The sequence below is a fragment of the Anopheles coluzzii genome (assembly GCF_943734685.1).
Source record: "Anopheles coluzzii chromosome X unlocalized genomic scaffold, AcolN3 X_unloc_1, whole genome shotgun sequence".
NCBI classification, from domain to species: domain Eukaryota; kingdom Metazoa; phylum Arthropoda; class Insecta; order Diptera; family Culicidae; genus Anopheles; species Anopheles coluzzii.
The window spans coordinates 3,035,463-3,050,000 of record NW_026054419.1 but is presented as its reverse complement, the minus strand read 5'-3'; the positions used below and the strand labels follow the sequence as shown (position 1 = coordinate 3,050,000).

The 14,538-nt window shown below is 50.7% G+C and overlaps 1 protein-coding gene across 1 annotated transcript; it reads right to left on the bottom strand.

Annotated features, from left to right (window-relative positions):
- Positions 1-13,478: 13,478 nt before the first annotated feature.
- Positions 13,479-14,538, bottom strand: LOC125907601 (putative uncharacterized protein DDB_G0294196). The gene is made up of 2 exons (XM_049610816.1): positions 13,926-14,538; positions 13,479-13,531 (listed from the first exon to the last, which is right to left on the bottom strand). The coding sequence occupies exons 1-2, from the start codon at positions 14,536-14,538 to the stop codon at positions 13,479-13,481; spliced, it is 666 nt and encodes a 221-aa protein (XP_049466773.1).

Genomic DNA, 14,538 nt, shown 5'->3' with positions numbered 1-14,538 from the left:
TAGTTTTTCAAAACACTTCACAAACACATTTTGAACCACCATTCGTAAAGTAGAAAAATTTCCCAAACCAGTAGAACTAACAATTTCAATTTTCAAAATCTATCCTAACCAAATTTCAAAACTCTCGTAAAACTAACAAACAAATCTCCAGTAAGGGAGCGTAGAGCAAGGTGACTGGAAAGCCATTTTACCTGTATCCCGTAGCATAGTCAAAAATATAACGGGACATTTGGCCCATTTTTACCTGTAATGTTGAAGCACACACGTCTCCTCACGTAGTTTGTCACTTTTAAGCACTCTTAAATTTCATTCATTTCATTCATTTCATTCAAATCTCGAAAACTCTGAAAAAACTTAAATTTTACATAGAAAGCCTTCTGCGAAAATTTTAAAATTATCCCCAGTTCAGTTTTTATCCATGAGCAAATTATTTTCAATTTAAAAAAAAAAAATATATTTATTTAATTTTTTCACTCAAATATTTAAACGAATAATTGTTAAAAAATCCTTTATTAAAAAATCCTTTATTTAAAATAATTACCTCACATCGCCTTAAGCACAATAGAGCAAATTAATAAATTACAATTTCAAATTCAACGCTCAACAATTAGACAAGCATACTTTCCATCACAATCCAATTAGTTATATTCCCTTACAAAATTAAATCTCAATAAACTAATACATATATACACTTTGTATTAGTTTTCATATAAATTAATTTAACAAATTCTAATATCAACCAACAAATTTCCAATTACTTCTTTTAAACAATAATTCGTCTTCTCCAACCATAACCAATAACCCTTTTACAAGCAGAAGTTAAATAATCACGTAGTTATTTTTTCTCCCGGTTCCTTGCATGTAAAAAAAAAAATAATTAATGAATTTAAATAGTTTAAATAATTATTAATATTAATTAATTTAAAAATAACAAAATAGTTTGAATTGACATTTCAACACTTGACATTTGACGTTGACATATAATCAAACTGACAGCTCAATATATCTGACACCTAACGTCACCTTGACATCTTGAATTGGTTGACAGCTAAAATTTAAATTCTTCGACAGTTGCAACCGATTAAATAATAATTTAAAAAATCAATTATTTATATTTAACCAACTAAGTTAAATTAAAATTTCGTTCCTCAAGTTACAATTTGTTACATAATAATAAACTTTAAATTCCTGGTATACTTCCCAATATCGTTCGATTAATTAAAATTTTTAATATCCAACTTAAAGATACCTTTAATTTGTGAAAAGACACACAACAGTAAAAAAAAATCAAACCACCATTCGTAAAGTAGAATAATTCCCCAAACCAGTAGAACTAACAATTTAAAATTTCAAAATCTATCCTAACCAAATTTCAAAACTCTCGTAAAACTAACAAACAAATCTCCAGTAAGGGAGCGTAGACCAAGGTGACTGGAAAGCCATTTTACCTGTATCCCGTAGCATAGTCAAAAATATAACGGGACATTTGGTCCATTTTACCTGTAATGTTGAAGCACACAAGTCTCCTCACGTAGTTTGTCACTTTTAAGCACTCTTAAATTTCATTCATTTCATTCATCTCATTCAAATCTCGAAAACTCTGAAAAAACTGAAATTTCACATAGAAAGCCATCTGCGAATATTCTAATACTACCCCTAATTCATTTTTCATTCATGAGCAAATTATTTTCAATTTAAAATAAAATTAATGTTTAATTTTTTTCACTCGAATATTTAAACGAATAATTGTTTTAAAAAATCCTTTATTTAAAATAATTAACTTACAACGCCATAAGCACAATAGAGCAAATTAATAAATTACAATTTCAAATTCAACGCTCAACAATTAGACAAGCATACTTTCCATCACAATCCAATTAGTTATATTCCCTTACAAAATCAAATCTCAAATATTTAATACATTTATACACTTTGTATTAGTTTTCATATAAAATAATTTAACAATTCTAATATTTACCAACAAATTTCCAATAACTTCTGTTAAATAGTAATTCGTCTTCTTCAACCATAACCAATAACTCTTTAACAAGTAGAAGTTTTAATAATCACGTAGTTATTTTTTCTCCTGGTTCTCTGCATGTATTAAAAAAAAAAAAATTATTAGTTTTCTGATTTAAATATTTTAAATAATTATTAATATTAAATTCTCTTAATAATAACAAAATAGTTTGATTTGACATTTTAACACTTGACATCTAACGTTGACACATAATTAATTTGACAGCTCAAATATCTGACACTTAACGTCACCTTGACATCTTAAATTGTTTGACAGTTATAATTAAAATTCTTTGACAGTTGCAACCGATTAAATAATAATTTAAAAAATCAATTATTTATATTCAACCAATTAAATTAAATTAAAATCGCTTATGCTCAAGTAACAATTTATTACACAATAATAAATTCAATTCTATTAATCTTTAAACACACAACTTCATACCCTGTTGACATTTAAATTGTTTGTACAGCTTGTTTAAACCTGACATTTATCGTTATTGACAACAAATAGACTGACAGCTATTAAACTAAAATTTTAATCTCGGAAAACTCTTTCATGTTATGAAATTCCCCTTTTTCTAAATTTAATTAAAAATTACTTAAATCCGCTTCCAATCATTTAATTCGCTTCCTAAGCTTTTTCTTTTAATTATCAATACCATCTAACCCAGTTAATACTTTCTCCGTCGCATCAATTTGAAAATAACTTTAATCATCTTATTTGATTATTCCCATGACATTAAATTGCATCCATTAGACATTGACGTAAAACATCACAGTACCATTGACATTCAAAAAGATTTGACAGTTTTATCAATTACTTGACTGACAGTGACATCAAACGCCTCATCACATTGACAGCAAATTTAATTGACAATTTGATCACAGCGCGAAATCCATTGACATCTTTCGTTTTAAATTTGACAATAAATTCATCTTCCGTTTTAATTTAAAAATTTGACATTAAATTCGTCCCAAAACCCGACAATAATTACTTAATTAATCAATCAATTAACAAACTTGCGAAATTCCTTAGAAAACAAGTAGACAGTCACAATAACCTCCATAGGATTTAACCGTAGAAATAACCCAGTAGAAAAATGGTGATGAACACACGCTCCACCTTAGTTCGTAGAAGTAGTCCCTCGAAGGCAGTGACGAGTAGATATTCCGTCCGCCGTAGCTCGCTGGGAACGATGTCCCCGTCTAAGGCTTCGGCCACCAGCTTTGGTAGACGGGCATCAACAACCCAGCTGATGGCTTCCAAGGCACCTGCCCTACGAAGAGCTTCTTCGGTAGAGGTGGAGGGAAAATCAAAAAGGGTCTCTGTTCTCCCGCAGATTGCGGAAGACAGCCAAGGGGAGGGCTCTAAGGCAGGGCAAATTTACAACAGGAAATTTTTCGCTACCGCATATCCAGCAGAGTCAAATCCCATGGGCCCATTGCAAAAAGCAAAACATGAGCTCATGCTGTTTATCAGGGACACCGTGAAGCACAGGGCTATTTTAGCCAAAACGCCCCAATTCGCTAATTGGGAAGAGCGAATTGGCTCAGTCTTAGCCCTGCTGCACAATCTTCCAGCAATTTGGCTGGGAGAGGCGGGGTCAGGAGTTGATGTTGGAACGGGAACCGAGGATCTCGTGGTGGAGGACCCGGTGTTGGAGCAAGAATTAGGGCCTTTGGCAGGCCCTAATCAGGAGCCGCAACCGGGATCTTTGCCTTTGGACGAGACCGATATCACCAAATTCCTCACTGTTTTTGGGGGAATTATGCGGGAGATGTTCAACACACTAGTTAGGGAGAATGAGGCCAAGACAGGAGGAAATGGGGAACAGGGACAACAGCTGGTGGGTCAGGAAGGGAAAAAGGGCAAGAAGAAGGGAAAGGGTCGGAATGCCAAGGTAGTTGTGGCAGAGGAACCTTGCGAAGGGGAAATTTGTTCGACGGACCAGGGATCTGGACCATTAGAGGGGCAAGAGGGTGCGCAAGAATGGCGGACGGTAAAGGGGAAGACCGCCGTGCGCCGGGAGAGACGGAAGAGGAAGAAGCAGCGTGAAGCTGAGCAAGCAGCCAGCCTCGCCGCAAACACGCCACCTTCTGCTCCCCAACCCAAGCAAAAGCCGGCACCTGCTTCTAATCCCAGGGCCGGCCGAATGCCAAACGCCATCGAGCTTGAATCAATTGGGGGATTCAAGCACGCGGACATGATGCCTATCCTTAGGGAAACGGTGAAGAAAGAGGATGTGCAGAGAATCCGCACAAACTTTAAGGGTCATCTACTCCTGGAGCTAGCACCAATGTCGCACCAGGAAACGATGACCCTTTGGAGAGAGGTGTCTGCGGCCCTTGATGGCAAAGCAAAATGCCGTCCGCGGACACCCTCAGTGCGGGTGAACTGCACCAACATTCCGCCTGGCACTTCGTCCGAAGAAATTTCGTTGGAAATGAGTGCCGCGCTGGGCGTTGAAATTTTCAGCGACCAGATCACGACCGTAAAAACGCATTACGGTACGTTGGTCGCATTTTTCGACTGCCCAGCAATAGCGGTGACCGACCAGGCCCTGGCAAGGCAATACACGGTCGGTTTCAGCAAATGCTGCAGGCTTCGGCTTTTGGAGCGTCGGCGGCAATGCTACCGGTGCTACGAATACGGGCATACTGCTGCCCGTTGCCGTGGCAAGGACCGCAGTAGCAAATGCCATCGCTGCGCGGAAGATAAGCACGAGGGACCGTGCACTAGGGAGCGGAAGTGCTTGGGATGCGAGGGCCCGGATGCAATCGGGCATTCGCTGGGCCAGCGCAGTTGCCGCTACTTTGGAAAGGTAACCCCACAGCCCAGTCATGATTAGAGTGTTCCAACAGAACCTCAACCATGACCAAACGGCACAAGACTTGCTTTTGCAAAGTGCTCGTGCCGAGGGTTGTGATATTCTGATTATCTCGGACCCCTATTGGGTGCCGAATAATAACAGCAATTGGGTTACCGATACCACTGGTCGGGTAGCAGTGGTATCAGTTGGGGATTATCCTTTTCAGCGCATCATTGACAACCAACGCGAGGACTTCGTTGTGGTCGAGATGCGGGGAATCGTTTTTTGTTCTGTCTACCTACCACCCGTGGGTTCCGATTTGACTGTCGAGGAGTACAAACGCAAATGGACCGAAATCGTGTCTGTACTTCCACGGAATCGGGACACCGTGATCGGGGGTGATGTAAACGCCTGGTCAGGTGCATGGGGGATGGAGCGGAGGCCAAACGACGGGGAAAGGGTATCAAGGGGGGGAGTTGTGATGGATGCGGCGGCTGCTCTGGGATTGGTTCCCCTGAACCAGGGCAACCAGAGCACTTGGATTGGGGCAAATGGTCGCAACTCCATCGTGGACGTATCCTTTTGCAGCCCCTCCTTGGTAGGGGACAACAATTGGCGCGTGTGTGACGAAACCCCAAGTGACCACAATACTATCAAGTTTGTGGTCGGCAGGGTTCCGAGACAGCGCGCCAACAACGAGGTACACTCAGCAGCGAATGGGGGAAGGTGGTCCACAAGATTCTTCGACAAGGATTTGTTCGTTGAAATCTTGAGGGACCAGGACATTTTTGGGCATGCTGCTACGCCAGAGGAGCTTACCCAGGCCATCACGGTGGCCTGTGATGGCACCATGCCTAGGCAACCCCCAAGGCGACAGGGCCGGCGGCCAGTTTATTGGTGGACGTCCGAGATTGATCGGTTGCGCAGCCATTATCACGGAATGAAACGGCGGTTCAACCGGGCCCGGACCGAGGAGCAGCGCGAGGAAAGGCGTCAAATGAAGTCGGACGCACGCGCTGCCCTGGAACGGGCCATCAAGCTCAGCAAGGACCAACACAAGCAGGATCTGCCGGAACAATTGGAACCGCACGGCTTTGGCCCTGCTTACCAAATCCGCAAGCAGCAGTGGGAAGGAGCTCGGGTTCCGATGGAACGGGATGCCAACAAGCTCCAGTTCATCGTGAATGAGCTCTTTCCCGATCGTCCCCCGATGGAGTGGCCCGAGACGGAAGTAGGTGAGGATCCACAGGATCCGGTCTCGGAGGAGGAGTTGGCGGAAGAGTTGAAGGAAATTGCCCGCTCACTCAACCCCAAGAAAGCTCCGGGGGACGACAATATTCCAAATATGGCTGCAGCTGCGGCAATTCTGGCTTTTCCGGAAGTTTTTGCCAAAAGCTACAAGCAGCTACTGGAGGCAGGCACTTTTCCCGACGCATGGAAGCGGCAACAACTGGTGCTGCTTACCAAGTCGGGAAAACCACCTGGGGAGCCCTCGTCATACCGGCCAATTTGTTTGCTGAGTGTGCTGGGGAAAATTTTAGAGCGGTTGATTCAGCGGAGGCTGACAACCCATCTGGAGTCGACCGGGGGACTTTCGGACGCCCAATACGGTTTCCGTAAAGGGCGTTCAACCGTTGATGCCATCACTCGGGTGATGAACAACGGGAAAGTCGCTCTAGACAAGAAGCGAAAGGGAGATCGTCTCTGTGCGGTGGTAACGGTGGACGTCCGGAATGCCTTTAACTCGGCAAACTGGACAGCGATCGGCCAAGCTCTGCAGCGTAAAAACACTCCGCCTTATTTGCAGGCGTTGCTGCGGAACTATTTCATTGGCCGAACGCTCCACTATGATACGGATGAAGGAGTAGTGTCGAGGACTGTATCTGCTGGCGTTCCTCAGGGTTCGGTTCTAGGACCAACACTTTGGAACGTCATGTACGACGACCTACTCCGCTTGCCGCTCGAAGGACTACGAGCGGACATCATCGGGTTCGCTGACGACGTGGCCTTCACATTTTTGGGAAGGACATCGGAACAGGTCAGCGCATTAGCAACGGCTAACCTGGAGAGGATCGAGCGGTGGCTGCAAGGAGTCGGTTTGGAACTTGCCCACCAAAAGACCGGGTTCATGATCTTTTGTACCCATCATGTCCCGCAGCTCGCAGAGCTTCAAGCGGGCGGTCACTCGATCCAATCCACGGAAACGCTGAAGTACCTGGGAGTGGACCTCTGCCGCAAACAGCACCACAGCCGGCATCTGGAGAAGGTGGTCAATAAGGCTTCACGGATTACGAACGCCTTGACCTGCCTAATGCCGAATAAGCGTGGTCCTAAGAGCCGCAGTAGGAGACAGCTCGTAAACGTCGGCAACAGTATCATCCGATACGGAGTTGCCACCTGGGGGCGATGGGTGCTCGACAAGGAGACCCATCGCAAATCGGTCCAAAGGGCGCATCGACCGGGGGCTCTCCGAGTCGCCAGCGCCTTCCAGACCGTGTCTTATGATGCCGCTTGCGTTGTCGCCAACACCACCCCGTTAGTCCTCCTCATGCAGGAGGATATCCGCTGCCACGACGAAAAGGCAGCGAGTGGTGGTGTTCAATCGGACATACGGAAACGGCAACGGGAGGAGACGATGAGGCGCTGGCAGGACCAGTGGACAACGGGTGCAGGGCAACCAGGAGCACCAGGACTGAAGACGAGGAGGCTGATTCCAGACATTAATCTCTGGGTCAGCCGCAAGCATGGGGAAGTCGACTTTTTCCTCACCCAGCTCCTCACGGGGCACGGGTTCTTGCGCTCCTATTTCGTCGAGAAAGGCATCCTGGAAGGCTCGCCCAACTGCCCTGAATGTGGAGACGCCGTGGAAGACGTTGAACACGTGCTGTTCCACTGTCCACGGTTCGATCGGATCCGGAACGAGATGCAGCAGCGGTGCCATTCCCGAGTAACAATGGATAACATTGTCTCGGAAATGTGCGCCCGCAGCGATACGTGGGAGGCCGTCCGCGCTGCCGCCAGGACAATCTTCTCCACTCTCCAAGCGAGATGGGATGTTGAGCGTCCACCAACGGCAAGGCGACGCAGGCGGGCCAGACGGCGGGCGAGGGACGCAAATGGGGGTCCCTCGGGCCCTGCGGCACGGCAACAACCCGCGCCGCAAGGGCTACCGTAAGCTGGAAAGTTACTAATCTTTTATCTCTTTCTTTTCGTTTCTTTCCAGCTTTCTTTTTTCTTTTCTCTACTCTATTTTCAGCTTTCTTCTATCTCTTTATCCTTTTTCTTGTTTCCTCTGTCAAATTTTGTTCCAGGAGAACTGCCTTACGAGCTTGGAGTGGTGACCAACGATGCAGACCCCCCATTGCCCACCCGAAGTGTGGGCGATAGGACCAAAGGGACCGCGTCGCACCACGGAAAGCAGCGTAATAAGCAGAATCATCAGACCAGATCGCCGCAGAAGATGCGTCGTGACCCAGGGTGCAACCGCACACACGACTCCGCATGAAGTAATACGATCCACACGCGTACCGGCCGAGTTGGGTGAGTCGGAGAGGGGGATGGAATATGCTCACTCTTCGTTAACAAAAAAAAAAAAAAAAAAAAAAAAAAAAAAAAAAAAAAAAAAAAAGGTAGCCAAATGCCTCGTCATCTAATTAGTGACGCGCATGAATGGATTAACGAGATTCCCTCTGTCCCTATCTACTATCTAGCGAAACCACAGCCAAGGGAACGGGCTTGGATGCACTAGCGGGGAAAGAAGACCCTGTTGAGCTTGACTCTAGTCTGGCATTGTAAGGCGATATAGGAGGTGCAGCATAGGTGGGAGGGCTTCCTCGTGGAGCTCGCCTCTGAGATACCACCACTCTTACTGTTGCCTTACTTACATGATTGGGTGGAACAAGCGCGGGCCCCAGGTCCGGATCGTGCGCGCACCTCCTCCGGGGGGCTGTGGCGGCGGTTCGCCTGCGCGCGCCCAATGCGCCGTGTTTCTCGCTCAGCGTCCAGTGTGTCGCTGGGTGGTGCCGCCGGGGAGACTGCATCGTAGCATCGTCGTGTGTAGCGTGTTACCCGCTTGTCCGACCGTGAGCCGTGGCCCGCAAGGGTACAAGCTTGCGTACGTCGGTGCATTCGTGGTGCACTGCTTCTGCGCGGTCGATCGTTTATGATGTCACGTTTGCCCCCGGTTCCGCGCGCCGCCCGGCTCGAAGACTCCTGGACAGGTCCTTTCGGTCCACGTCATGGACAGTGCCAGGTGCGGAGTTTGACTGGGGCGGTACATCTCCAAAACGATAACGGAGGTGTCCAAAGGTCAGCTCAGTGTGGACAGAAACCACACGCTGAGCATAAGGACAAAAGCTGGCTTGATCCCAACGTTCAGTACACTTCGGGACAGCGAAAGCTTGGCCTTACGATCCTTTTGGTTATAACGAGTTTTTAGCAAGAGGTGTCAGAAAAGTTACCACAGGGATAACTGGCTTTTTTTTTTTTTGTTAAAACGGGTTTTTTATTTTGTTTCAAAATTAAACCCTCCCGCTCCCCTACATTTTACCCGCGAGGGCTTACCCTGCAGGGGGTTTCATGGCTTAATGGCCAACCTTTTGTCCGTGCGAAAAGCACCTTCCATGTTTTATTTCTATTTCTAAATTCAACCGAAAAATTCACTCATTCCCCTAAATAGGGCGCTTTTTCACGCTCGATGCGTCGCTGTTTTTACGTGCATACCACGCCTAGCGGGAGGCAACTTCTGCCTCGACCACGGCGGCTTCTTCCGCGGCGTTCAGGCCACCGTCCGTGGCCTCGTTTTCCTCGTCGATTGCGCGGTTGCGCATACCAGATGGTCCGGCTGCAAAATCCGCGCGTTCTCGGCCGTCATCGTCATTGTTTATCGCCTGGCCGGACATCCCGAGAAGACGACGGTTTCGTCTCCTCTCCCTGAACCGCGCTTGACGCTCACGAAGCGCTGCACGTCGCTGAGCGGTCCGTGGTGAAGCTGGTGGGGTTGGGGGAAGTCCAGCTCGACGTTCTTCCCGCCGGCGTGCTGTTGCTGCTCGCCGGTTGGCGTTGCGTCGCTCGTTACGGGCCCGCCGCACTTCCGCGCGTTGGGCCTCCAGCTCTGCTGCGTCTTCGTCCTGACGCTCGATGACGTTAACAGCCAATGCTGCCCGCTCCTCGTCCCACGCTCGCTGCAGTTGGGCCGTTATTCGCTTCGCGGCTTCACAAATACGACTCCAGCTATCGGCGTCGCGCAACAAGTGCCGCTGGAGGGTGTCCGGACAGACAGGGTCTGGACCTCCCTCGCCGAGTAGCTCCTGTCGAACTGCCGCAAAGCGTGGGCACTCGAAGAAGGCGTGCTCCGCCGTTTCTGGGACGCCGACGCACAACTGGCAGTCTGGGGACGACGTGAATCCATTATGGCACAGGTAGTCACGGAAAAATCCGTGTCCGGACAGAACCTGCGCCAAATGAAAAGTCATATCTCCATGTTTCCTAGACTGCCAGTCACCGACCGATGGGATGACACGGTGCGTCCACCGCGTGTGCCGGCTAGCATCCTGTTGCAGTGCGTCGGCATCCCATTCCTCCTGCCAGCAGTCGATGGTAAACTGCCTCTCAGTCGCCCGGATGTCCTCCTTCGTTGCAGCACGGTCTGGAGCAAGGAGTTGTTGATGGACCCGGGCATCCTCGTTGATGAGGTGGCATATCGGTACGAGTCCAGCGAGCAGGGTGGCCGTCTCATACCTAACGGTACGGAATGCCCGTGCCACCCTGATGGCGGCTCTTCGCTGTACTCGTTGCAGCATCCGTCGGCACTCACGCACCCGAGTTGCCTCCGCCCAGACGGGAGCAGCATACCGCAACACCGATTCTGCCACATACGCCAGCAGCCTTGACTTGGCCGTCCTGGGGCCGCTGTGGTTTTGCATGAGGCGCGTTACAGCTGCCACCACGCGCGACGCCTTTTCCGTGACGTTGCTGACATGGTCTCGCCATTTCAGGTGATCTTGGAGCTGCACGCCCAAGTACCTGATGCTCCTAGACGACTTGATTTCCACGTCACCGACGCGAAATGTCACCTGCGGTGGAGTCTTCTTACTCGAAATCAGGACGGCTTCAGTCTTGGCTGGGGCCAACTCCAGACCGTGCTGTTGCATCCAACGTTGGACCTGGTCAACGGCCTCCTCTGCTCTCGCGCGAATCTCGTCGGTGGTGGTAGCAGGAACCAGCAGCGCCAAGTCATCCGCGTAACCGATGATTTCGACGTCGGGAGGAAGCGGCACATCCAGCACCCCGTCATACATTATGTTCCACAAAGTGGGGCCGAGAATGGACCCCTGTGGAACACCGGCGGTAACATGCCGTACGACGGGGCCTTCGCTCGTGTCGAAGTATAGCATGCGATCTTCGAAGTAGCTCCGAAGCATCCGTTGGAGGCCGGTTGGGACTCCTTTTGCCTGAAGGGCGCTGGCAATGGATTGCCAGCTGGCCGTGTTGAACGCGTTCTTCACGTCCAACGCCACAACAAGCAAGAATCGGTTATCCCGACCGTTCGTTCGCCCAAACGACATGGCGGTGCGGCCGGCCTCAACAACGCGCTGAATGGCGCTTACCGTCGATCGTCCTCGACGAAATCCGAACTGCCGGTCCGACAGTCGGGGTGAAGACGGCTCCTCGAGATGGTCGTTGAGGCGGTTCAGTATGAGGCGCTCCAATACCTTCCCCAGAGCGTCGAGCATGCAAAGGGGTCGGTACGAACTGCTCTCTCCCGGAGGCTTCCCCTGCTTCGGCAGCAACACCAGTCTTTGCCTCTTCCACTGCGCCGGGAACGTAGCGCGGTTGAGGCAATCCTGGTACAGGACCCGGAAGACCTCCGGGAACATGGTGATTGCCGTCTTCACCGCCGCATTCGGGATGCCATCGAGCCCTGGCGCTTTGCGGCTCGCCATCTGACTCGCGATGAGCAGCAGCTCGTCGTCAGTAACAGGTGCTACACCCGCCGCAGTTGTTGCTCCCTCGTCGTTTCCCGCGTTGCTCTGCTGCGACCAGTCACAGGGCGGGTGCTCAGGGAAGAGGTCGGACACAATGCGTTCGAGGACGACCCGGTCCGCTTCTGAAGGCGTCCGACTGCCCCGGAGCCGGGACATGACGACCCGATATCCTGCCCCGAACGCATTCTCTTCTGCAATTTCGATCAGCTCCTGGAACAAGTTCCGCTTGCTAGCTCGAATTGCTCGACTGAGCTCCGCCCTTGCTGTCCTGTGCTCAGCTGCTGCTATGCTGCGCTCCTCCAAATCAGCCGTCCGCAGCATCCGGTCACGGGCAACCTCGCAGTTGTTCCTCAGGCGAGCCAGGAGGGGAGACCACCAAAATGTGTTACGGTGCGGGTCTTGGTGCAGTCGGGTAACCCGCTGCATTGTCTCATCGCAGGCCTTCAACATGGCTGCGATCATACCCTCCTGGGTCGATGCACGTTGGACAAAGTCCGCAGCGAACAGCGCCTCGAGGAATGATGTAGCAGAAAACTGCGAGGTCTTCCATCTACGGCCAGCGTGACGCACACGCCTCTGGCTAGCGGAAGCACCCTGCCGCGATGAAGGTTGCCGCTGATGTTGCTGCTGCTGCTGTTGCGATGGCTGCTGCTGCTGCTGCTGCTGCTGAAGTGACTGCTGCTGCTGCGCAGAGGACTGTTGCGCTGGCTGCTGCTGGTCCTGCAGTTGCTCGGGCGATGCTGGTGTTCCTCCCATGGTGTAGAGGACATAGCGGTGGTCTGATGCGGTGTAGCGTGTACTCACGATCCACGTATCTGGGCGAGCAATCGACGGGCTTGCGAACGCCAAGTCAATTATGCTCGGGAGAGCCACCCCGTTGCCGTCGAACGTGAATTCTCGACCTCGGTTTATCACGCTCAGGCCAAGTTGCTCCACCATTGCGTGCAGCTCTTCCCCGCGGTCGCAAGTCCTCGGACTACCCCACTCCTCATGTCTGGCGTTAAAATCGCCGGCGACGACGACTTGAGGGTGGGAGAAGGCTTCGAGTTCTATGGCTTCAATGAAGCGCTCGAACTCGGCGAGGCTGAGGCTTGGTGGAGCATAGCAGCTGATGAAAACCACTCCGCCGATCTGCGCTGCAACCAACCCCTGAGCTTCACTGCACCACACCCGCTGTATTGGTAGCTCACCGACAGCTACCACCGCTACCGCCTTGCAGCTGCTGAATGCCCACCGGCCGTTATTCTCTGGTGGACGCAGGACATCAGAGAGGATGAGCACGTCTGCTTTCTCCTCTCTGGCAGCTTGTAGCACCAGATTCTGGGCATCACGGCCATGGCCCAGATTCGCCTGCAGAACTTTCAGGGCCGGGAACATCGTTGGGCCGAACGAGCACATTCGCTGTGTCCTATGTGGTGAGCGCCACCACACAGTGCACACTTCGCCTCATTTTGGCAGGATCGTGCTTTGTGTCCGGTAAGCCCACAGCGGATGCACAGATTCTGCCGATCTGCGGTGGAACGGCAGTTCGAGGCGATGTGGCCCATCTCCAGACAGCGGAAACAGCGCTGTCGCTCTGGAGGCGTTGGTGGGGCTGCTCGAACCTTGCTCACACAGTCGCACAAGAACAGTTTAAGTCCTTCCAACTGCCGAGCCGACTTCACAGGTAGCCGGATGCGTGCTCGCTTCGAACCATCCGGTAGTTCCCAAATGCTGGCAGAAACAACTCCAGCACTTGCGCCAATCTTAGCATCGAGGGCAGCAATGATATCTTCCTCCGTAGCAAGGGGATCGATATCGACTACCAGCAGCTCACCCATTTCTGTGACAAGCCGACTGACGCCTGCGTCGCCGATGATTTTGCGGACGCCTTCCAGCATAAGCGGAGCGTTTGCCGTCTTGCTCAGCTCCATACGTAGCAGCCTAGCATGAGTTCGGCGGCCCTGCTTGATATGCCCTTTCATTTCGCTGTGAGCCGCGTCCAGACGAATGGCTTTGCGCACCTTGTCGTAAATGCCATCCCAGGTTTCGCCTTCGCTGGGTGTCACCTCGATGATGTCAGGCCTCGGCTTTCGCTTACGATGTTGCTGATGTTGCTGCTGCATACGCTCCTGCTGCTGCTGCTGCGAGCCGGCGACCGCCTGTCGCTGTGGCTGACGCTGCTGCTGCTGCTGTTGATGCTGTCGCTGAGGCTGACGCTGCTGCTGCTGCTGCTGCGAGCCAGCGGCCGCCTGTCGCTGTGGCTGACGCTGCTGCTGCTGCTGTTGCGGCTGCTGCTGGGAGCGTGGCTTACCCGTAGCTTTGCCGCGATATCTACGCCGCACGACCTCGCTGTAGGTCAGTTCCGGCACAGCGTCTTCGCGGACGGCTGTCGATGCCTCGCTGTGCGGCGGCATGACTACGCGCGACGTCGACGCGCGGGGCTGCTCCTGCTCGTGCTGATTCCGCTGCTGTTGTTGTTGCTGCTGCTGCTGTTGCGCAGAGGATCGGCGCGGCAACGGAGTTGGTGGTTGACGCGGACTAGATGACGGTTGTCCGCCGCCAACCTTTGCCGCCAACAGAGAGTTGAGCACATCTCGGTCGCGTTGATGTGCGGCGGCTAACTTCTCGATTTGCGCCTCGAGCTTCTCCTCACGGCGCTTTGCCTCCTCCTTTTCCTCCTGCAGCAGTTGGCACATGCCGGTTATCTGCTCCAGGAGTTTTGCGTTTTGCTCCTTCAT

Coding starts and splice junctions, on each gene's coding strand:
- LOC125907601 (XM_049610816.1), bottom strand. CDS start 14,538: ATGAAGGAGCAAAACGCAAAACTCCTGGAGCAGATAACCGGCATGTGC. Junction 13,532..13,925: donor GCAGCAGCAGCAGCAGGAGC/GTATGCAGCAGC, acceptor TGTTTCTGCCAG/CATTTGGGAACTACCGGATG.